Raw genomic sequence first — 23,145 nt, 5'->3', positions numbered from 1 at the left:
TGGGGTACAGATGTGATCTCCCAGAGAAAGGCAAACCTGTGAGGAACACCGCCGCTCAAGTGGAAAAGGAAGCCAGTTGTTTAGGGAACCACAGTACTTGATTCTCAAATATTCACAGTTAACTCCCTCCCCCCACCCCCCAGTCCTCATCACACACAGAGGTTTCTAAATGAATTCTCCAGACATTTTAAACCAGTTCTCTTTCTTCTGAAAGAAGATGGGCAAATGGAACAGAAGTAACAGATAGTTGCAGAAAACAAGGACTGCTAAGAGAGAGAGAGAGAATGAAGGAGGAAAACAGGGAAGGAAGGAAGGAAATAAAGAAATATCTTTCGATCATCTCTCTGCCTTGGCTGCAAAATGAACTTGGCCCAACTGTGGCTGAAACAGAAAAGCCTAGAGGACTTCGAAGGTTGAAGAAAACTTGTGGAAAAGTCTTAATGGCCAGGCAACCCTCAAACTAGAAACTCCACCTGGAAATCCAGTGGAAGAAGTCAGATTTCAAAACAAGGATTTCTAGTAAAATAGAAAGAAGAACTCTAATTGCAGAGGGTGAAAAAGAGCAGTCAGGGAGAGCAACTGAGGTGTAGTGAACACACGTGACGAGATAAGTGGGTGTTTGGTTTTCCTCTGAAAATGTGCTATCTGTATTGATTTCCTAAAAAATATAGTGTTTTGATAGTTATTCATCATCAGTAGTAATAAATATCTTTGCTAAGTTTTACAAGTGTCCTCTTGGGAACTGAAAAGCACATTATTGTCCTTCAGAGGTTTCCTGAGGCCAGAGGCTGCTTAGGTGGACGCACCACTGCCCCCTGGTGGGAAGGAACTATTTTTGAGTTGAGGCTGTTTTCTTGAGCACCCTGCAGCTAAATCTATGCCATCGCATCATCTATCTGCCATATGTAGTCTAAGTACGAAAAGAAAACAACTATTTGTATTGTTTTTTATATGTGAAGAAGGCCCAAATGAATTCTTAAGAATGCAGTTGCCGACAATGAATCATGGAACACTACATCAAAAACTAATGATGTAATGTATGGTGATTAACATAACAATAAAAAATTAAAAAAAAAAAAAAAGAATACAGTTGCCAAGCAGATACAAACTCTTTCTCACTTCAAGAGCAAGAGCTGTTTGAAACTAAGCACCTGGAAACAATTTCGTGTCTGGTAAGGTTATTAAATATAGCATCACCAGGCAGGAGGACGGGAGGTCTTTGCCTGCAGATATTAAGAACTTTTAGTTTTATTATAGCTTCTTAATGATCTACAAGTGACCCCAAACAACCTGAGCTACCATACTATCTCCAAGGTAGCTTTTCATTTAGTTCAGAGCTTTCTCCCCGACCACTGGTTCATGGATTAACACTAACATTTCTAGAGAGCATATGGTCAACCATATACTGTTGTTGACATCCTACCTTTTTAACATATAAACTTGCCAGCTGTATATTTAGCCTAATAGAAGCTAGAGGCAAGGAGAAAAGAAAACCATTGGGAATGAGCCAGGAGTTTCACTAGCTGCAAAACGTAAACAAAATAAGGAATACAACTGAACAAGCTACCTGGATAATGATCTGGGGAAAGTGCTGAGTGACTCTGATGTCCAGAGAGACTCTAGGAAAGGAGGAAGCAGAGGAGAGAGGACCTCTCACGCCAGCTTCAGGCTTAGAAGTGGGTGCCAAGAATGCAAACACTTTAAGAGCCCTGTCTAATGCTATTCCTCAACATATGCCATCTCAGAAAGAGAGGTGAAGTTAGGTTCTGGCAGTGAGCTATGGCACCTGTGTCACTGGTTTATTCTAGGCACTTCTGTCGATTGTCACAGTGACTCCATAAATACGTGGCAGAGCATGCCCTGCTTCACAGGCACCTCAGGAAGCCAGCCATTCAGGACGTATCAGTAACCATGCACCACAGGCCACAAACAGGAGTAGCACCTTGGAGGGTCCCTCGCGGTGACAGAATAATGACCCGAGGCTGCGCCCAGAAATGGCCCTATCTTGAGTTAGACCAGGCATTTGGGCATGATATATAGAAGATGCTCAAAAAGAGGCCCCAAATCCCCATTCTTCTCCATCCCTTTCTCCAACCCCAGACAGACATCTCCATTAAAAAAATTAGATGAAGGGGTGCTACAAAGAATATACACTCTGAATATCTAGTTATTATCTCCTTATCTCAAATCAGTTCATCAAAACACCTAAGAAAAGAAAGGGGTCAAAAGGGATACATCTTATTTAGATATTCAGTAGTGAGCTAGGTTGTATCTAGACAATAGGATGCCACTCAGAATGGCAAAGTTGAGTTGAAGCACCAGGGTCCATGGGACCCCAATATGGGGGCATCAGGAAAGTGATAACTCACTAACAGGCAGAAGGGGATGCAACGTGGAGAAAGGTGAGCTCCGAACATCCAGCTCTGCCAACCTCCTGCTATTGGGGAAACCAACACTCTCCAAGTGACCTGGGTAAAAAGGAGGCCAATAGCATGCCTTCTTAAAATAAAACAGAACATATTTATCTTGATGCATTTTATGACCCCAGAATCACTCTTAATGATTTTCTGTTGTTTCCAATAAATATAGACCAAGTGGTCAATGAAGAAGAGTTATCTATCTTGTATACAATACAGTAGTTATTTCTAAAAGAAGAGTGTGGTCACTGTGTAATAAACATGAAAAAAAGTATGTCAGAGAGACCAAGGAACTCCTGTTTCTTGGACTTTGTTCCTTTCTTAACACAGTAAGGCCCCTAGACCATGCACATGCTTGGTGTTCTCTTCATGGTCTTTGTGTTCACAAAGGTAGGCAAGGGGCAGACTCACTCATTGAGTAAAGGCATGGATGTTCTCCTCTTGCTCTTCTGTACCATGTTGGCTTGATTCCTCAAGGAGATCCGAATCATAGCTGGGGCCAACCTACAGGGCTCCCCATCCACTTGCATGGGGATGGATTTGTAAGTGAGCAGCATGACCTCCCGACACTGGTGTAGCCTTTCCCCGTGGCCCCCAACTTGCAGGGCAGCCTGTGAATTCAAGAGTCCAAAGGAAGCTGGAAGTTAGTTCTTAAGAGTCAGGAAAGCTAGAACCCCCAAGTGCACTCTGAGTAACCCAAAGGCCTTTGATAAACATAGTGAAACTTGCTAGCCAGGAGTAGAATGGGAAACCTTGGGTAAATCACCTTAACAAAAATAAATTAAAATTTCTCAACTTTTGATGAGCTTGACCAAAAGTTCTCGATAGCTAATTTTCAGTGTTACGTATTTTCAGTCTTAATTTAATCACATTACTTTAATACAGAAGTTGTTCTCTGTGCGATTTATTCCCATTGAATAACCAATATAAGGAGAAAAAAAGACTATAAAAGATATAAAGCACAGTTTAAGGCAGCTTTTGTACTAATTTAAATATAAATAAATATTATATTATTTAAATATAAATACATAATATAGTTACACAACATAGATATGTATATATAACATATATCTTATATACATACATGCTATAATATGTAACTATATATTATATATTAAATATATTCATATTTAAATTGGCAGCCCACCCTTGGTTAATTTTCAAACTTGGGCAGGTTTTTCCTTTTTACCAAAAACCTCCTCAAGCTACTTCTAATCTGTATAAGATCAATGAAATGCAAAATAATATTAATTACTCAATTACAAACATTATGAAAGGTAAAGCAAAGGATCAAAATCAAACACAGAGCTCAATTCACCACGGTGGCCACAAAATGGAAAAGTCAATCTAAAATGAAAAGCCCGTTGTTAAGGACAACAAATTAACATAACTTTACTGCATGTTAAAAAATATATGTATATGCACACATATATATTTATATATGTTAAATTATACACTATATGTTTTTATGTTGTGTATGTTATTACATATTTAGTATCATTTACCTTTTAGGGATGAATTGGAAATCATACGTGTTTGGTTATAAAAGAGTACACAAATTCTACAACTTGATGAGTGTCTTTATATACATATGTGAATCACCATCCAGATCAAGCTTTAGATAATTTATAGTTTTCCACCTGCTCCTTCCCAATCTTTTCATACTCCTCCCACAAACCAGTTAGCAACCAATACTCTCACTCCTATCACCATAGATTCAATTTGTTTGAACTTGAACTTCATACAAACCATAGTAGATGACTCTTTTGTGTCTGACATCTTTTGTTCATCATTATTTTTAAGTACTATATAGCAAAATATATTTATTTGCTCTTCTGCTGGTAAACATTTGGTTGTTTCCAGTTTGTAGCTACTGTTGATGTAAACTTCCTTATAAATATCTCTTGGTAGATACTCTCTTGGGTACATACAATGAGAAGAATTGCTATGCCATTAAGCTGAGATTATAATTAACTTGAATAGATACTGCTAAATAATTTTTCAGTAAGGTTATATTATGTATTTTGAGTTATCAATTAGCTTATAATAAATATAAAAAAAGGAGTCAGATTGTAACTTGCTCAAAATCTAAAAGATTAAAACATACTATCAACCTGTTTCCATATGTCTCGTTTCCATGAATGAGGAATAAACTTTGTTAACCGATATTTGTGAAGTCAACCTCCCCTTATTTGGTTGCCAGATATTTATATTTATCTGAGGTGTTGAATTTCTTTTTTTGTACTTGCATTAATTTGAACAAAAGAAACTTCATTATCTATAAATGCAAAGAGAAAAGAAACACAAAGGGACAAAAAGGACAGAAAGAAAAAAGAATAAAAACTGAGAAGAACTACTTATTGAACACCTGTAATGTTAAAAGCATTCCGTTGTGTGCTTTACATACAATTTTATTCAGTTAGTTGGAAGAACAAGAAAGCAGAGGAGAATGCAGTGAGAATTTACTAAAATTCTTTTTGGCCTACTCCTCGATCCTTTGTTATTCAGCTGAAAGTTTTCTTGGCTGTACTCAAATGATCCACTTAAATCAATTAGATTGGAGCCACCATCTCATGTCCAGAACTTTTCTAATATATTTCCCTTGCCTGCAAGTTCTTCTCAGCTGAGAACTCTATCCCTTCATCCACTGTTCTGGAAATACCACTTCTTCTTCTCCCCCTCAGCCACCTTTGACTAGGCCCAATCACAAATAAAAATGCAGAACCTGCCAGGTAAGAACTTCTTCCTTGGAGTTTAACAGAACTGAAAACTGTTTTAAATACTTTCCAACCCTTTGGTATGAGAAGGCATACACGGTACTGTAGAGCACTTTTAAGTCATCTTCCCAGCCTCAAAAATACAGCAACAGCAATACCACAAACATGTAAACAGCTGTCCCATTGGCATTTCAAAATCAATCCAAGATCACTGCGCAGGCACAAGAGGAATTACGGTAAATAGCTCTTCAGGGTAAAGACAGTTCTATTATTGTTAGCATAGCCACAGTATTTTTGGAACAAGTTAGAGTAAAGGTAATTTTTAAAATGCTCATTAGAAATACTTATTTTTCATCACTCAGGGTGGTCTAGGCTTAACCACAAATACCCCGTGATTTGCTAGAAGGAATCATTTACTGGTAATAATATGGTGATTTATTAGTGACAGAGATTCAATTATCTGTTCAATCTAGGATCTATTACTCTTGTGAAAATTTCAAATATTGCCTTTCTGATAGCATGGGCCCCGATAGGAAAACAAAGACATCCCCTGAACTAAGTACTGCCATTTACTGCCCTGTTGCCCAGACCACAACAACTTTCCTTCATGTCACAGGTGTGGCTTGAGATCCTGTGTCTTTCCACACTATACTTGTCTCCATCTTCCTCCATGCCTCATCCTCTTTCTTACCACTCAAGCCCTTATTCTACTTGCCGTCAGATGGGAATGATGGACGATCCTGGGTTGGTGGGAGCGGAGAAGAAAACATAGAATGCTTAGGAACAAAATCAGCAAAGGGTATGCAAGAACCTGAAAACCATGCTGAAACTATAAAAGTATAAAACTTTGCTAAGAGAAATGAAAGAACAGCTAAATGGAGAAAGATATATTTGTAGATTGGAACACTAAATACTGTTACTAGATCAATTCTCCCTAATCTATAGATTCAAAGCAATCCCAATTAAAATCCTAGTTTTTTTTTTTTTTTGTCAACACAAACTGATTCTAAAATTTATATACAAATGCAAAAGACAGAATAACCAAAACATTCTTAGAAGGGCAAAGTGGAATGATTCATATTACCAGTTTGAAGACTTACTATGAAGCTATAGTAATCAAAACAGTGTGGTACTGCCATAAGGATAAAGAAATAAATCAATCAAACAGGATAGAGTCCAGAAATAGAACCACATACAATCGAAGGGCAAAGGCACTAAGGTAATTCTATAGCAAAGTCTACTCAACAAATAATGCTGGGAAAAAATTGGATAAATGTATTTTTTAAAAATGAATCTTGCTATGTACTTTACACAATGCACATAAATTAATTTGGGCTGAATTAAATACTTATACACAAAAGCTAAAACTATAAATCTTCAAAAATCAAACACAGGAGAATATTTTCCCAACCTTCCTTGGAATAAGCAAGGTTTCTTAAGAAGGGCATGGAAAGCCCTCACATGAAATAAGCCTACCTCATACAATTGGAATTCAGAAGAATGTTTAAAGTTCTGCTTGTCAAAACAAACACTAAGAAAATAAAAAGATCAGAATAGACGGAGAATATATTTGCACTAAATATATCTGTCAAAAGACTTGTATTCGGAATATATAAATAACTCCTGAAATTCAACAATAAAAGATAAACAACCTATTAAAATATGCAAAAAACACACTTCAAAAAAACAAAAAGCCACACAAGGTAACAATAAAGTTGAACAACAATGTGTCCTTACTCTCATTTTTTGCTGTTTAAGAGGACATCATGGGATGGACAAAACAGGCATGATTTCTTTCTTTCTTTTTAGGGATGAAATTTTATTCTCATCTCTCCTTCTGTTTCATCAGGTGTAATATAATAGCTTTTTGTTTCTATCTGTGAACACATTTCCAGCACCTGTGGGATATTACTTCTTAACAGGTATTCATGTACATTGCTGTTGAGCAAGTAAACAGAACAAAATTTCTAGAAAGCAGTTTTATAACTGTTATTAAGAGGTTTTAAAATATTTATGTCATTGACAGTAATTTCTTCTGTGGGGAATATGTCATGGAAAGTATTTTGAAATATGAACAGAGGTTTATGAGCAATTATTACCGGATTATTTACACCACCAAACATCCAAAAACCTCAACATTTCATAAAGGAAGCTTTTCATGAAGGAATAATTATTATATAAATTGAGATATTTATATATGAAAGAGTAGTCAGCCATTTGTGCTATGGGTTTTACTTATGATTTCCTATATGTTTAAAAACAGAAATAAAGCAATTGGAAGAAAACACATCAAAATATAAATAGTTACAGATCATTTAACTATGACTGATATTTTTACTTTTAGTTCTTATGTGTACTATCAAAATAAGCACACATTTAATATTTTTTCCTAAAAAAAATAAGGAATATACTCTCTGGTATGTATAAAACCTCAGCCCTAGGAATTTCTCCATGTGATTTTTCTCACCAAATAACATTTAGCTTTTCTAATTCATAAATATAAAAGAGCTTACATATTTTAATTTCAATTAACATAAAGAAAACTGGCTCTACTTTCTTTAAAGTTTAGGAGACTGAAATCTCTGGATTTCATACTGCATAGCAAATTTGGTGACCAATGCCTCAATTTGTATAATGCTTTGGACTGTCTTAAAGAGTTCTAGATTACTTAGAAACAGACTCAACATGAAAAGACCTTCAAAACCATGAAGGCAAAAAATTGTGGCAGAAATAAATACAAATTACAGTGTCTCATTATGGTCTGCATAGAATCCAAAAAGGTAATCAGGGGGCGCCTGGGTGGCTCAGTTGGTTAAGTGCCTGATTCTTGGTTTCGGCTCAGGTCATGATCTCATGGTGGTGAGATTGAGCCCGTGAGCCCCTGTCAGGCTTGCCCTCAGCAGAGAGTCTGCTTCAGATTCTCTCTCCTTCTTCCTCTCCCTCCCCCTCTGCCCCTCACCCCACTTGCTCACACACTCTCTCTAAAATAAATAAACAAAATCTTAAAAAAAAAAAAAAAGGTAATCAGGTTACCAAGCACCCAGCGAAGAATCATCTTAATTTGTAGGAATGCATTTCAACCAGGGAAATAAATTGAACACTACTGTTTTGAAATTTGCAATCACAAGATAAAGAGTCTAGTTTCAAGAAACATGAAACCCAAGTCCTGGAAATGAAATTCTTTCTTCTAGAACAATAGTGTACTGTTATATGAGCAGTCAGGTAAGATGTGAATGAAAATAGAGAAACATATGCCCATATTCTTCAGAGAGCATAGGACATTCAAAACTGTGCAGTATACACTACATTTAACTCTGCTTTCTTGAAGTAGAATTTTTTTTAAACTTGGAAGCAATCTAAAGTCATTAGCATCTGAGACCCACACTTGATGCTAGCTGCCACGCACTTTTACATGATTCATATATAAAGAGAAAAAATAATTGACATAATTTTAGTATTCCATTTTCTCTTCACCAGATTCCATCAACTGTTATTCTTTTCCTTTTCCTACCAATGATGTGACGGGAGAGAAGGAGATCTGATAGACGCCCAAAACCTTCTCTCCCAACCTGGAAGGATCCCGTGAGCTCTAAACGTGTATTTCAAATTGCCTCTATCTCCCTAGATGCCTTACAGGGGTTTCAAATTTAACTTACATAAATTGAGCACTGGGTAATATGTAGAACTGTTAAATCACTATATATCTATATATCACAATATATAGACCTGTTAAATCACTATATTGTCCATCTGAAACTAACAACACTGTATATTAACTAGACTGGAATTAAAATAAAATTTTAAAATATGGTAAAAAAACCCACAATTCATTTTTTGGCAATATTATCTTTCTTTTATATTCCCCCCATCTCTAACGTATTCACCATTTACCTAATGGCTCTGCTAGCCAGCCAGGATTCATGTATACTCCTTTTTCACCCTTCAAAATAAGTCACCGTGTCTGAATAACTCTTGAAGTTGCCTATCCCCCCACATTCATTACCACTTTCTTCCCCGGATCCAGGCCGCCTCATTTCTGCACCTGGACTTCAGTAGCAACATCTTGCTTTGTCTCTGGGCCTCTAGCAGGAGAGATTCTGGTCACCTTCCACCCAGACATCCAGGCAATCTTTCTAAACCACCATTCTGATTCTGTCTCATTCCATCTCTGCCAACTTTCCTGCTTCACAGTTACAAAAAAACTGTTCCTCTCCTCTCTCCACACCACTGTCTTTCTTCCCCATCTGTGTCATCACTGAGCCATCATGAGGGCTCTAAGATACCATGCTCTCTCAGGTGATTCTCCCACAGAACGGACGCTCACAATTGCATCTGTAAGCACTCCTGACTCTTCTGCATAATTTTTGCTGATTTCCCCATTTTATAAATACTGTTTGGTTTCAATTCTTCTTCCTATCTCCGCACATGCCTTTCTCCTAGAATTTATGATGCCAGACCGCAATTGCTTGTGTTTTTCACATCCTCCCATAACACTGAACTGTGGGCACCCTGAGGACAGGGCTTGTCTCTGGGTCCATTTCATAACTGTTTTATGTAGCAGAGTGCCATTTCTGAATTCAATAAGTATTTGTGGGTTCAATAAATGTTCAATAAATATTTATGACTGACACTAAATGAATGAAAGCAGGGAGACATTTTAAATTACAAGTATTACCTGGAATTTTTAAAATTCCTATTAATTAGAGACCATCAGTATGACCTGTATTGCCCATAGGCTGCATGGCCTTTCATGATCCAGAACCCCAAGTTACCCAGGGTCACTTCCACTGTACCAGACTTGCCAAGTATTTGTAAGCCCACCCAGATTTGAGGGGAGGGTACAGAGACCCAAACTTAGAATGGCAATTGTCCAAAAAACTCAAATCCATTTAAACCAACGATCACCATCAGAAGATGCTATTGAATTACTTATTTTGAAAACATATAAATAAAAATAATCTGTTATCCTGCTTTCCCTATACCAATTATGTAACCAAGTAGCCAAATAATAGGTGAAATTGCTCTTTATAGAAATACTCCAGTTAATCAATGAAAAAGGATAGAATTAGAATATCACTACTCTGCCAACCTCTAATGATCACTGGATCCAGACAATGCTCATCAGGGACTATTAGTCAAAAAAGAGAGACAACTAGATATTACCTATCCTCTTTTGGAAGAAGAAAACACTACTCACAGAATAGATTTGGGGGGGCTGGGGAGATGGAAGTGCTGTATCTACATCCAACTATCAACTTAAAGGAAACAGCAAGAGAGAAGAGCATGTTAATTGACACTTCTGGAATATTATCAGCACAATTCAATCACAGGGAAACTTTACAGGATGAATAGCCTGGTTTCTTCAATAAATAAATGAAGAAGTTAAAGAGATGGACAGAAACCTATAGATACATAAGAGTCACATTAATCAATTACAATGAATAAATTTTACTTGGATCCTGGTTCAAACTCACAGAGCATAAGAAAACAAAGGACATTTGCAAGACAACTGGCAAATTTGAGCACTCAGTAAATAGTAATATACAGATGCTACTGTCTTAATTTTTTCAGATATAAGGCATATAGCTGTGTCCATAAAAGAAGTCTTATCTTTTAAAAACATATTCAGAAATATTTATAAGTAACTGATAAAATGCCAGAGATATGCTTCACATTAATATAAGGGATGTGGTCATAGGTGGGGACAGATAGAAGATTGCCCATGAGTTGAACATTATAGAAGCTAGGTAACGGCACGTGAGGGTTCAATATATTGTCTATTTTTATATTGGACTTTTCCCATAATAAATACTTACTTAAAAGCACACTTTACTAATTCCCCAGTGACCTTGGAATAAAGTCAAAACCTCTAGATGAATCCTGTAATCACTCCATGATCTGGTCCTTGCCTACCACTCTCACTTTTCACCTCCATAAAATGAATTACAGTTCCCACAGAGGACTAGGATCCCTCATACCACTGAGTGTATGTAAATTTCTCTTTCTATAGAATGCCCAATCCCACTCTTCTTCTCCTGGCAAAATGCATTCACTCTGCCACATTTGCTCAAGCCAACTACATGTATCAATCTTTGCTGTGTGGAAGACACACACTGGAGTGATGGATACCCACCACCTGCCACTCCTGGCTGGCACTCCATCCTTTCCTGCCCTCCTTCTTGCCCTGTGAGCCTGACCCACTCAGACTATATCAGTAGCTGCTTGTCCCCTGGCTTCTGGTTAGACTTCTGCAGAGGGAGGCACCAGTGGAAGATCTATCAGGCCAAGAAGAGTAAGGTAACTATATCTAGGGCTCTGGCTCCCTCCCTGACGGGTTGGCACTGGCTCACTGCTTCCACTTAGCAAACACTACCCCTATCAGGTGGTCCTTCCCAAACAGTCCTTCTTCTGGTGCAGGTGACTGCTTCGTTACCTCTGCACCTTCAGCTCAGGAATACGCCACCATCCATCATTCCTTCTCATAAACCTAGTTCACTATTTGTCAAATCCCTCCACAAACTCTCCTCCAGTTATTCAGTGTCAGTCTGCTATCTCTTTCATGTCCAGACACTGTGCAATTGTCAACAAAAATAACCCAAGCAAGACTCTAAAAAGGACCTGACATAGATATGGGCTGAGAAGTTATAGAAGATGGAGAGTCAAAGAACATTTTAGAGAGAAAAAGCATGTGCAATGGTCCTGTGATGCAAAAGCAGCAAGAGATGTTCCAAGCTAAGCTTGACTTGAGAGGCTACTTGAGCTAGAGAGCAAAGAGGGCAGTGGAAAGGCTAGAGAACCAAAGAGAAACTCAGTCTTGCAGGCCTACATTTCGATTTTGATCCTGAGAGCAATGCGGAAGAATCTAATATTCTCTTTGCTCCCCCTCTCCCCCCCCCCCCCCCCCCCGCCCAAGCCTAGGTGAAGGATCATCTTCTCTTCCACATTCCCTGACAGTCTTCTGCCACATAGTCAGGAGTAGGAAGCTCTGGCACACTGGTAAACATTCAATAAATGTTACTGAATCCATGAATAAATGAATGAGTAAAACACATGTGGCCAGATTTGAACCTTTTTTGGTTGCTTCCAAGAATTCTTCCTTGCACGCATCCTTCTTGAGTTTATTCCTACATTTGCTCTCAGCTGAGTCTTTGCCTGTAATTAGCACACAGACCTTTGGAGAGAAAGAGCAGGACGTGAGCTACGACCTGAAAATTAGATCAATCCCAGACCAATCTTCGACACTTAACAATCATTTCATCCCAGAGAGGGCAGATTTCATGAGCAGCATTGCCATCTCAGGTGATGGACATTTGCCACAATCACAAGAGGCTATTCTCTCTGATCTCAGTAACCCAAGGTGATTGAGGAAAAGTCAGTAGGAATCCACAGGATGAGTGACGAAGAGAGCGGCTCTGGCTTGTTTAGAGCAAGAAATGCAACCTTCTTACCTTCAAGCATAAGGTGTAGCACAAACCAAGTGCTAACCATGGGTTGCAAGGAGATTTTAATTTTTTAATTCATTTTATAACCTGATAGGGTGGCCTGATTTACACCAGATAAGATGATAAGCGTAATTTTTAATTGGTTTCCTCATCATTCAATAATAAGTTGAAATACATAGCTAAAACCTGCTTGAGGGGGTTTGTTTCATTCTGCGCTGGGCAAGAGGGACTCCGGGCACTAGCCCCCACTCTGTATTGACACGCTTTTATCTCAGTCCTCCCAACAACCCCTTGTTACGGGTTGGCTTGTGTCCCCCAAAGAGATATATTGCCATCCTAATCCCCAGTACCTTAGAATGAGACCTTACGGATGTAGGAGCAAGATGGCACAGGAGTAGGAGACCTGGATTTCGTCTGGTCCCAGGAATTCAGCTGGATAGGGATCAAACCATTCTGAACACCTATGAACTCAACAGGAGATCGAAGAAAAGAATAGCAACAACTCTCTGGAAGGTAGAACGTGAGGAGAAGTGAATCCGAGGCGATATTCCGGAGGATAGACGGCGGGGGAGGGGGCCTCCGGCGGCCGCTTCTGGCAAGTGACAGAGCCGCGGAGCACAAAATCGGAACTTTTAGAAGTCAGCTCCGCTGAGGGACGTCACTCTGGTGGCTAAGTGGGGGGGTGGAACCCTCGTGGGACAGTGTGGTCTCAGGACCCTCGGGGTCACAGAAAGACCGGGGGTGCCTGAGTGCGGCAGAGCTCCCAGGTATCGGAGCAGGGAAGCCGGCTGCAGAGACGGAGCCGAGGCGCGGGCTCTCAGCTCGGGGTTGCCATAAACCGTGATCCGGGGCACAGTCGGGCCACTGCTCCTCCAGTAGGGACCCAACAAGCGGCAGACCCAGGGAGACTCCCCTTCCTCCCCCAGGGAGGAGAGGTGCGGGAGCGCACCGCGGGGATCTGCTGGGTTTGGAGACTCCACCCGGGGTCGGGTGCCAGAGATAGAAACGCGCGGTCACAGGCCGGGTGAGTACGGAGTGTGGCCGGAGACCGGGGAGACGGGAGTGACTGACTGCTTTTCTCTGGGGGCGCACTGAGGAGCGGAGCCCCAAGTTCTCGGCTCCTCCGGGGCGGAGATTGGGAGGCCGCCATGTTCACTCTCGGCCTCCAAAGCTGTACGGAAAGCTTGCAGGGAACAAAAGCTCCGGAGAGCAAACCCGAGCAGATTACTTAGCCCGGACCGGCAAGGGCGGGGCAGTTCCGCCTCCGGCAAAGACATTTGGGAACCACGGCAACAGGCCCCTCCCCCAGAAGATCAGCAAGAACAGCCAGCCAAGACCAAGTTTACCGATCAATGAGAACGGCAGAACTCCAGCGCTAGGGGAATATTGCACATAGAGTCCATGGCTTTTTTACCATGATTCTTTAGTCCTTCAAAGTTAATTTTTTTTAAGTGTCTTTTTTTTTTTTAATTTTTCTTTTTCCCCTTTTCAACCAACATCTTATCAATCCCTTTTTTAAAAAACATTTTTATTTTTCATTTTTAGAGTCATGTGCTATCCCTTCATAGTAGTTACCCTTATTTGTGGTGTATATATATAAGTTGTTCTCTCTTTAAAATTTTGAGATATAGTTTCTTCTAACAGATCAAAATATACCCTAGATCTCTAGTGTATGGCTTTGTTCTAGTCTCCTGCCTGATCACATTCTCTCCCTTTTTTTTTAAATCCTCTTCTTTCTTTTTTCAACCAACTTCTTATAATTCCTTTTATAAAATCTTTTATAATTTTCATCTTTACAGTCATATTCCATCCCTTCATCATATTAACCCTTATTTTTGTACATATATAAGTTTTTCTTTCTTTAAAATTCTGAGAGGCACCTTCTTCTAACAGACCAAAATACACCCAAAATCTAGTGTATGGCAGTGATCTATGCACCAGACTGATCATATTTAATCATATTCTGTTTTTTTTTTGTTTTGTTCTGTTTTTGTTTGTTTTTATCTTTTTTTTTTCTTTCCCTTTCTTTTCCCCCAGTTTCAAGTCTTTTCTGATTTGTTTAGTGTATATTTTCTGGGGACGTTGTTACCCTGTTAGTATTTTGTTCTCTCATTCATCTATTCTCCTCTGGACAAAATGACAAGATGGAAAAAACCACCTCAACAAAAAGAACAAGAGGCAGTACCGACTGCCAGGGACCTACTCAATATGGACATTAGCACGATGTCAGAACTAGAGTTCAGAATGATGATTTTAAAGATACTAGCTGGGCTTGTAAAAAGCATGGAAGTTATTAGAGAAACCCTTTCTGGAGATATAAAAGAACTAAAATCTAACCAAGTCAAAATCAAAAAGGCTATTAATGAGGTGCAATCAAAAATGGAGGCTCTAACTGCTAGGATAAATGAGGAAGAAGAGAGAATTAGTCATATAGAAGACCAAATGATGGAAAATAAAGAAGCTGAGAAAAAGAGAGATAAACAACTACTGGATCACGAGGGCAGAATTCAAGAGATAAGCGATACCATAAGATGAAACAACATTAGAATAATTGGGATCCCAGAAGAAGAAGAAAGAGAGAGAGGGGCAGAAGGTATATTGGAGCAAATTATAGCAGAGAACTTCCCTAATTTGGGGAAGGAAACAGGCATCAAAATGCAGGAGGCACAGAGAACCCCTCTCAAAATCAATAAAAATAGGTCAACACCCCAACATCTAATAGTAAAACTTACGAGTCTCAGAGACAAAGAGAAAATCCTGAAAGCAGCTCGGGAGAAGAGATATGTAACCTACAATGGTAGAAACATTAGATTGGCAACAGACCTATCCACAGAGACCTGGCAGGCCAGAAAGGACTGGCATGATATATTCAGAGCACTAAATGAGAAAAATATGCAGCCAAAAATACTATATCCAGCTAGGCTGTCATTGAAAATAGAAGGAGAGATAAAAATCTTCCAGAACAAACAAAAACTAAAGGAATTTGCAAACACGAAACCAGCCTTAAAAGAAATATTGAAAGGGGTCCTCTGAGCAAAGAGAGAGCCTAAAAGCAACATAGACCAGAAAGAAACACAGACAATATACAGTAACAATCACCTTACAGGCAATACAATGGCACTAAATTCATATCTTTCAATAGTTACCCTGAATGTAAATGGGCTAAAGGCCCCAATCAAAATACACAATCCATCCGATAGGATTGGATAAAAAAACAAGACACATCAATATGCTGTCTGCAAGAGACTCATTTTAGACCCAAAGACACCCCCAGATTGAAAGTGAAGGGGTGGAAAACCATTTACCATGCTAATGGACACCAAAAGAAAGCTGGGGTGGCAATCCTTATAACAGACAAATTAGATTTTAAACCAAAGACTGTAATAAGAGATGAGGAAGGACACTATATCCTACTTAAAGGGCCTTTACAACAAGAAGATCGAACAATTGTAAATATCTATGTCCCTAACATGGGAGCAGCCAATTATATAAGCCAATTAATAACAAAAGCAAAGAAACACATCGACAACAATACAATAATAGTAGGGGACTTTAACACCCCCCTCACTGAAATGCACAGATCATCTAAGCAAAAGATCAACAAGGAAATAAAGACTTTAAATGACACACTGGACCAAATGGACTTCACAGATATATTCAGAACATTCCATCCCAAAGCAACAGAATACACATTCTTCTCTAGTGCCCATGGAACATTTTCCAGAATAGATCACATCCTAGGTCACAAATCAGGTCTCAACCAGTACCAAAAGATTGGGATCATTCCCTGCCTATTTTCAGACCACAATGCTTTGAAACTAGAACTCAATCACAAGAGGAAAGTCAGAAAGAACTCAAATACATGAAGGCTAAAGAGCATCCTACTAAAGAATGAATGGGTCAACCAGGAAATTAAAGAAGAATTAAAAAAATTCATGGAAACAAATGAAAATGAAAACACAATTGTTCAAAATCTTTGGGATACAGCAAAGGCAGTCCTAAGAGGAAAGTATATAGCAATACAAGCCTTTTTCAAGAAACAAGAAAGGTCTCAAATACACAACCTAACCCTACACCTAAAGGAGCTGGAGAAAGAACAGCAAATAAAGCCTAAACCCAACAGGAGAAGAGAAATAATAAAGATCAGAGCAGAAATCAATGAAATAGAAACCAAAAGAACAGTAGAACAGATCAATGAAACTAGGAGCTGGTTAAAGAATTAACAAGATTGATAAACCCCTGGCCAGACTTATCAAAAAGAAAAGAGAAATGACCCAAATCAACAAAATCATGAATGAAAGAGGAGAAATCACAACCAACACCAAAGAAATACAAACAATTATAAGAACGTATTATGAGCCACTCTATGCCAGCAAATTAGATAATCTGGAAGAAATGGATGCATTCCTAGAGATGTATCAACTACCAAAACTGAACCAGGAAGAAACAGAAAACCTGAACAGACCTATAACCACTAAGGAAATTGAAGCAGTCATCAAAAATCTCCCAACAAACAAAAGCCCAGGGCCAGATGGCTTCCCAGGGGAATTCTACCAAACATTTAAAGAAGACTTAATACCTATCCTTCTGAAACTGTTCCAAAAAATAGAAATGGAAGGAAAACTTCCAAACTCATTTTATGAGGCCACCATTACCTTGATCCCCAAACCAGACAAAGACCCCATCAAAAAGGAGAATTACAGACCAATATCCTTGATGAACATGGATGCAAAAATTCTCACCAAAATACTAGCCAATAGGATCCAACAGTACATTAAAAGGATTATTCACCATGACCACGTGGGATTTATCCCTGGGATGCAAGGTTGGTTCAACATCCACAAATCAATCAATGTGATACAATACATTAACAAAAGAAAGAACAAGGACCATATGATCCTCTCAATAGTTGCAGAAAAAGCATTTGACAAAGTACAGCATCCTTTCTTGGTCAAACCTCTTCAGAGTATAGGGATAGAGGGTACATACCTCAATATCATAAAAGCCATCTATGAAAAACCCGCAGCGAATATCGTTCTCAATGGGGAAAAACTGAGAGCTTTCTCCCTAAGGTCAGGAACATGGCAAGGATGTCCACTATCACCACTGCTATTCAACATAGTATTAGAAGTCCTAGCCACAGCAATCAGACAACAAAAAGAAATAAAAGGTATCTGAATTGGCAAAGAAGAAGTCAAACTCTCACTCTTTGCAGATGATACAATACTTTATGTGGAAAACCCAAAAGACTCCACCCCAAAACTGCTAGAACTCATACAGGAATTCAGTAAAGTGGCAGGATAGAAAATCAATGCACAGAAATCAGTGGCATTCCTATACACCAACAGCAAGACAGAAGATAGAGAAATTAAGGAGTCGATCCCATTTACAATTGCACCCAAAACCATAAGAAACCTAGGAATAAATCTAACCAAAGAGGCAAAGAATCTGTACTCAGAAAACTATAAAATACTCATGAAAGAAATTGAGGAAGACACAAAGAAATGGAAAAACTTCCATGCTCATGGATTGGAAGAACAAATATTGTGAAGATGTCAGTGCTACCTAGAGCAATGTACACATTCAAACAAGCCCCATCAAAATACCATCCACTTTTTTCAAAGAAATGGAACAAATAATCCTAAAATTTGTATGGAACCAGAAAAGATCCCGAATAGCCAGACGAATGTTGAAAAAGAAAAGCAAAGCTGGCGGCATCACAATTCCGGACTTCCAGCTCTATTACAAAGCTGTCATCATCAAGACAGTATGGTACTGGCACAAAAACAGACACATAGATCAGTGGAACAGAATAGAGAGCCCAGAAATGGACCCTCAACTCTATGGTCAACTAATCTTCGACAAAGCAGGAAAGAATGTCGATGGAAAAAAGACAGTCTCTTCAACAAATGGTGTTGGGAAAATTGGACAGCCACATGCAGAAGAATGAAACTGGACCATTTCCTTACACCACACACAAAAATAGACTCAAAATGGTTGAAGACCTAAACGTGAGACAGGAGTCCATCAAAATCCTAAAGGAGAACACCAGCAGCAACCTCTTCGACCTCAGCCGCAGCAACTTCTACCTAGAAACATCTCCAAAGGCAAGGGAAGCAAGGGCAAAAATGAACTATTGGGACCTCATCAAGATAAAAAGCTTTTGTACAGCAAAAGAAACAGTCAACAAAACCAAAAGACAACCCACAGAATGGGAGAAGATATTTACAAATGACATATCAGATAAAGGGCTAGTATCCAAAATCTATAAAGAACTTCTTAAACTCAACACCCAAAGAATAAATGATCCAATCAAGAAATGGGCAGAAGACATGAACAGACATTTTTCCAAAGAAGACATCCAAATGGCCAACAGACACATGAAAAAGTGCTCAACATCGCTCGGCATCAGGGAAATCCAAATCAAAACCTCACACCAGTCAGAATGGCTAAAATTAACAAGTCAGGAAACAATAGATGTTGACGGGGATGCGGAGAAAGGGGAACCCTCCTACACTGTTGGTGGGAATGCAAGCTGGTGCAGCCACTCTGGGAAACAGGTTCTTCAAAAAGTTGAAAATAGAGCTACCCTACGATCCAGCAATTGCACTACTGGGTATTTACCCCAAAGATACAAATGTAGGGATCCGAAGGGGTACATGCACCCCGATGTTTATAGCAGCAATGTCCACAATAGCCAAACTGTGGAAAGAGCCAAGATGTCCATCGACAGATGAATGGATAAAGAAGATGTGGTATATATATACAATGGAATATTATGCAGCCATCAAAAGGAATGAGATCTTGCCATTTGCAACAACGTGGATGGAACTGGAGGGTGTTATGCTGAGTGAAATAAGTCAATCAGAGAAAGACATGTATCATATGACCTCACTGATATGAGGAATTCTTAATCTCAGGAAACAAACTGAGGGTTGCTGGAGTGGTGGGAGTGGGAAGGATGGGGTGGCTGGGTGATAGACATTGGGGAGGGTATGTGCTATGGTGACTGCTGTGAAGTGTTCTAAGACTGTTGAATCACAGATCAGTACCTCTGAACCAAATAATACATTATATGTTAAAAAAAAGAAGAAGAAGAAGATAGCAGGAGGGGAAGAATGAAGGGTGGGAAATCGGAGGGGGAGACGAACCATGAGAGACGATGGACTCTGAAAAACAAACTGAGGGTTCGAGAGGGGAAGGGGGGTGGGAGGATGGGTTAGCCTGGTGGTGGGTATTAAAGAGGGCATGTACTGAATGGAGCACTGGGTGTTATACGCAAACAATGAATCATGGAACACTACATCAAAAACTAATGATGTAATGTATGGTGATTAACATAACATAATAATAAAAAATAAAAATTAAATTAAAAAAAACCTGGTTGAAATTGCCCTTACACTATAATTCACAATTTAATGCAAACAAACAAAATTAAAATGCAAAGGTGATTTCAACGCTATAGCAAATGAATATTCATCATTGTCACAGTAATGATGTCTTTCTTTATTCAGGTATTTTGTGATAATGGAGATATCCACCTCATTCTTAAGCAGGCAAGATAAAGATGAATGCAAACGACCACCTTCCTTTCTACCTAAACAAAGGTAGGTCCTCAGTGAAACAGAAAGGTATCAAATGGCAAGGTTTCTGCATTAGTGCTGAGGTATTTCTGGGGCATAATGCTCTTTAATTTCCATAAAAATGTTGCATTTCATTCTGGTAGAAAATTAATCAGGAAAATTAACAAATAATATTTATTTTTGAAATTCAAACAATTGTGCATCAATTTCCTGAGTGACATAAAGAATTATCTTCTGTTCTTGTTTTCCCCAAGCAATTCTATACTGCATAACTTTATAAATTGGTAAAATAGGAGAGAAAATTAAAGGCCAAAACCAAAAATCTATGAGATGAATAAACTCTGGAACTAAAATGTATTTCATTTCAATAAAATATTGCATTGCTCACCAAAGAGGCCATAGTGAACCCAATGACTTCAATATAACCATCATCATGACGCTGAGGTTCAAAATCATGGTGATCTCCTGGGTTCCCCCAGGGCATTGTGCCAGCACAATATCTGCAAGATAAGATTAAAAACAGAATTAAATTTATTCCATCGCTCTCACAATTGTCATAAGGTATTACCTTACAGTGAGATCCAACATGTATCTCACCTAAGATCAGTTTTCTGTTCTTGGTACATACCTTCTGATAGAAAAGAAAATGGTCTTATCATTTCCAAATATCCATCTGTGAAAATGGGCCACAATTTTATAACACAAGCATCTCTTGGTGCCCAACTATCCCCTAACTCATTATTTATTAACATTTCTCACTCCGTGATCCATTATGTCTGTTTTCTATGACATGCTGTGAGTTACCCGTAGGCGGTTCCAGAATTTGGTCTTGGAGGAAGACATTGCATCCCAGCAGAAAAGGGCCAAGAAACTGAGGTGGGTACACAGTGGTCATTATGTGCATAACTAAGATAATAAATAACCACCGGGAAGGTAAGCAGAGAAAGGTAGCTGAGGAAGAGTGAGAAAGGTATGAGGAAAAGATAAGAGATGAAGAAAAAGAAGGAGAAGTAAAGGAAATTGGAAAAGGAATGGAGAGATGGGGAGCAAGAAGAAAAACAGAGAAAAAAAAATTAAAGAAGCTAATGTTTCCTGAGAAAATAATGTTGCCTGAGAATCTAGGTCTTTTATGGAAATAATGAAGATGAAAATCCTTCTGGAATAGAATTGTAGGTGACTATACTGAGTACTGCCAAAAGTAATCAGGAGACTATGTTTTCCTAGCCATAGATTTACATACAATTCTCATTTCAATTAAATTCAGTCTAAATAGAACTTATCTGCAGATTTTGTGTCTTGAGTCGTGTGGTTTGCAAATAACAAAGGGTCATAGATTCATCCCCTCCAAAATCTTGGCTTGGGAGCCCAGACTCTAATTTTGTACCACTGAGATAATGTGCTTATTTTGAGTCTAGTTAATCTTAAATATCCCTTTCTCCTGAGGTACATAATAGCACCAAAGAGAGTTGACATCCTGGCTAGAAAATGCTACTCTAATTGATCCTATTTTTTCAAAGCAATCATCTAGCAGCAATTTTGAATGAGTTCCATGCTAAAATCAGGTTGGATGGTTTCCTAACAGCTTTTGGGAAACTGAGAACAGGGCTTTATTCAAGTCTATTATTCTTGGGAGGGAGAGGGAATCAGTAAATAAGAATTATATTAAAATGTTCCAGTAAATAGGGGCGCCTGGGTTTCTTAACAATGGATAAGTGTATACCACGCATGCCACATCGCATAAAAACCACCCACCCACCACCCAGAACACTAAACAAACTGAGGAGGAGAACAAAATGATCAGACCTGGAAACCCCTAATGAGCCAGTAAGATAACTTACTTTCACTGTTTGTACCCTGGACATTTTCTATAATGAAACCCGATAACCTCAAGTCAAACGGAGTTCACATCAAACCAAAGAAAAAGGATGAACAGAGCTTACCTGGGTATATTTAAAAATACTATACACTGGAACTTCAGTTCCTGAATCTTTGGAGTGAGATCTGTTCCATCACACTGCAACAATCGAAGAAGAAAAAGGGTTTTGAAGTAGTCACAAGTCTAATATATATATTATGTATTATGCATACATATAATATATAATATATATCCTGGTCTTCTCCTTGCCCTCAACTCGCTTAAGTGAATGCCTTATGACTGAGAATGCATTCTGATTAGAACTTTAGCAAACCCAGGGTTCAGAGCATGGTTTTGTTTTGGTATAAAAAACAAAGCTGCCATTTGACCAAAATAGTTTTTCTCTGGCTTCATAAGCAAAGGAACTGCCATCATTCTTAACCTTGGAATATTAGCTATTTTAACTTGTAGTATCAACCTTAAAAGATTTATGAACATTTAAAGGAATAAAAAGTTCGGGCAGTAGGGATCTCCACCAAAGTTATCCGGGATAGTTATTTGCTTTCTGAGATCAATTTTTATTTTGAAAACACCAAACATAACATTTTGAAAACTGTTTAAGAGGACTATATATTGCAAGCTTTTAAAAAAACTATTATAAATCAGTGGTATCTCCATTAGGGATTTGCTCTTACACATTTAATGTCTTACAGACGTTGACTGGTCCTCTGAGATAAACTGCTTTCCTGGACCTGGACGTGACCCTGGGTGTCTCAAGGGCCTCAGTCTGGCCTGGCCTCAATACCTCTGTATGGAGCTTCCCTCACCAGTTAGCACTTCCCTTGAGCATCCTCTGACTAATCAAAGAAAAGGCTTTCATTTCCCTTTCTCATTTCCCACTGGTGACAAAAGTCAGGAGAAGAAAACTCTAGTCACGACTATAGACTTCCCAATGTCAAAGGTGTACTTTTGTATTTGCTCTCCCCAAAACCTCACCACAGAATTCCCCATTATCTTCTCTTTTGGAGAGCAAAGTAATGCATTCCCAAGCTTCCTGTGAATTTTTAAAGACTTCTTTAAAAAGAGTGTTCAGGCTAAGAACAGTGATTCTACTAGCATTAGCGTCTCATT

The 23,145-nt window shown here is 38.8% G+C and overlaps 1 protein-coding gene across 7 annotated transcripts in view; it reads right to left on the bottom strand.

Moving 5' to 3' along the window:
* Positions 1-23,145, bottom strand: part of DGKI (diacylglycerol kinase iota) — a 419,897-nt gene that overhangs the window by 138,580 nt on the left and 258,172 nt on the right. For all 7 annotated transcript variants that reach the window (XM_032401488.1, XM_032401491.1, XM_032401494.1 and 4 more), the window contains 3 exons: positions 22,100-22,173; positions 20,548-20,659; positions 2,829-3,028 (listed from right to left, as the gene is read on the bottom strand). In XM_032401488.1, coding sequence (XP_032257379.1) covers positions 2,829-3,028; positions 20,548-20,659; positions 22,100-22,173 — 386 coding nt within the window. The remainder of the gene's footprint in view (positions 1-2,828; positions 3,029-20,547; positions 20,660-22,099; positions 22,174-23,145) is intronic.

This window comes from Phoca vitulina, unplaced genomic scaffold, assembly GCF_004348235.1.
Source record: "Phoca vitulina isolate PV1807 unplaced genomic scaffold, GSC_HSeal_1.0 scaffold4, whole genome shotgun sequence".
Classification (NCBI taxonomy): Eukaryota; Metazoa; Chordata; class Mammalia; order Carnivora; family Phocidae; genus Phoca; species Phoca vitulina.
Note: the sequence above shows the minus strand (reverse complement) of the source record. Positions and strands in the feature narration are given on the sequence as shown.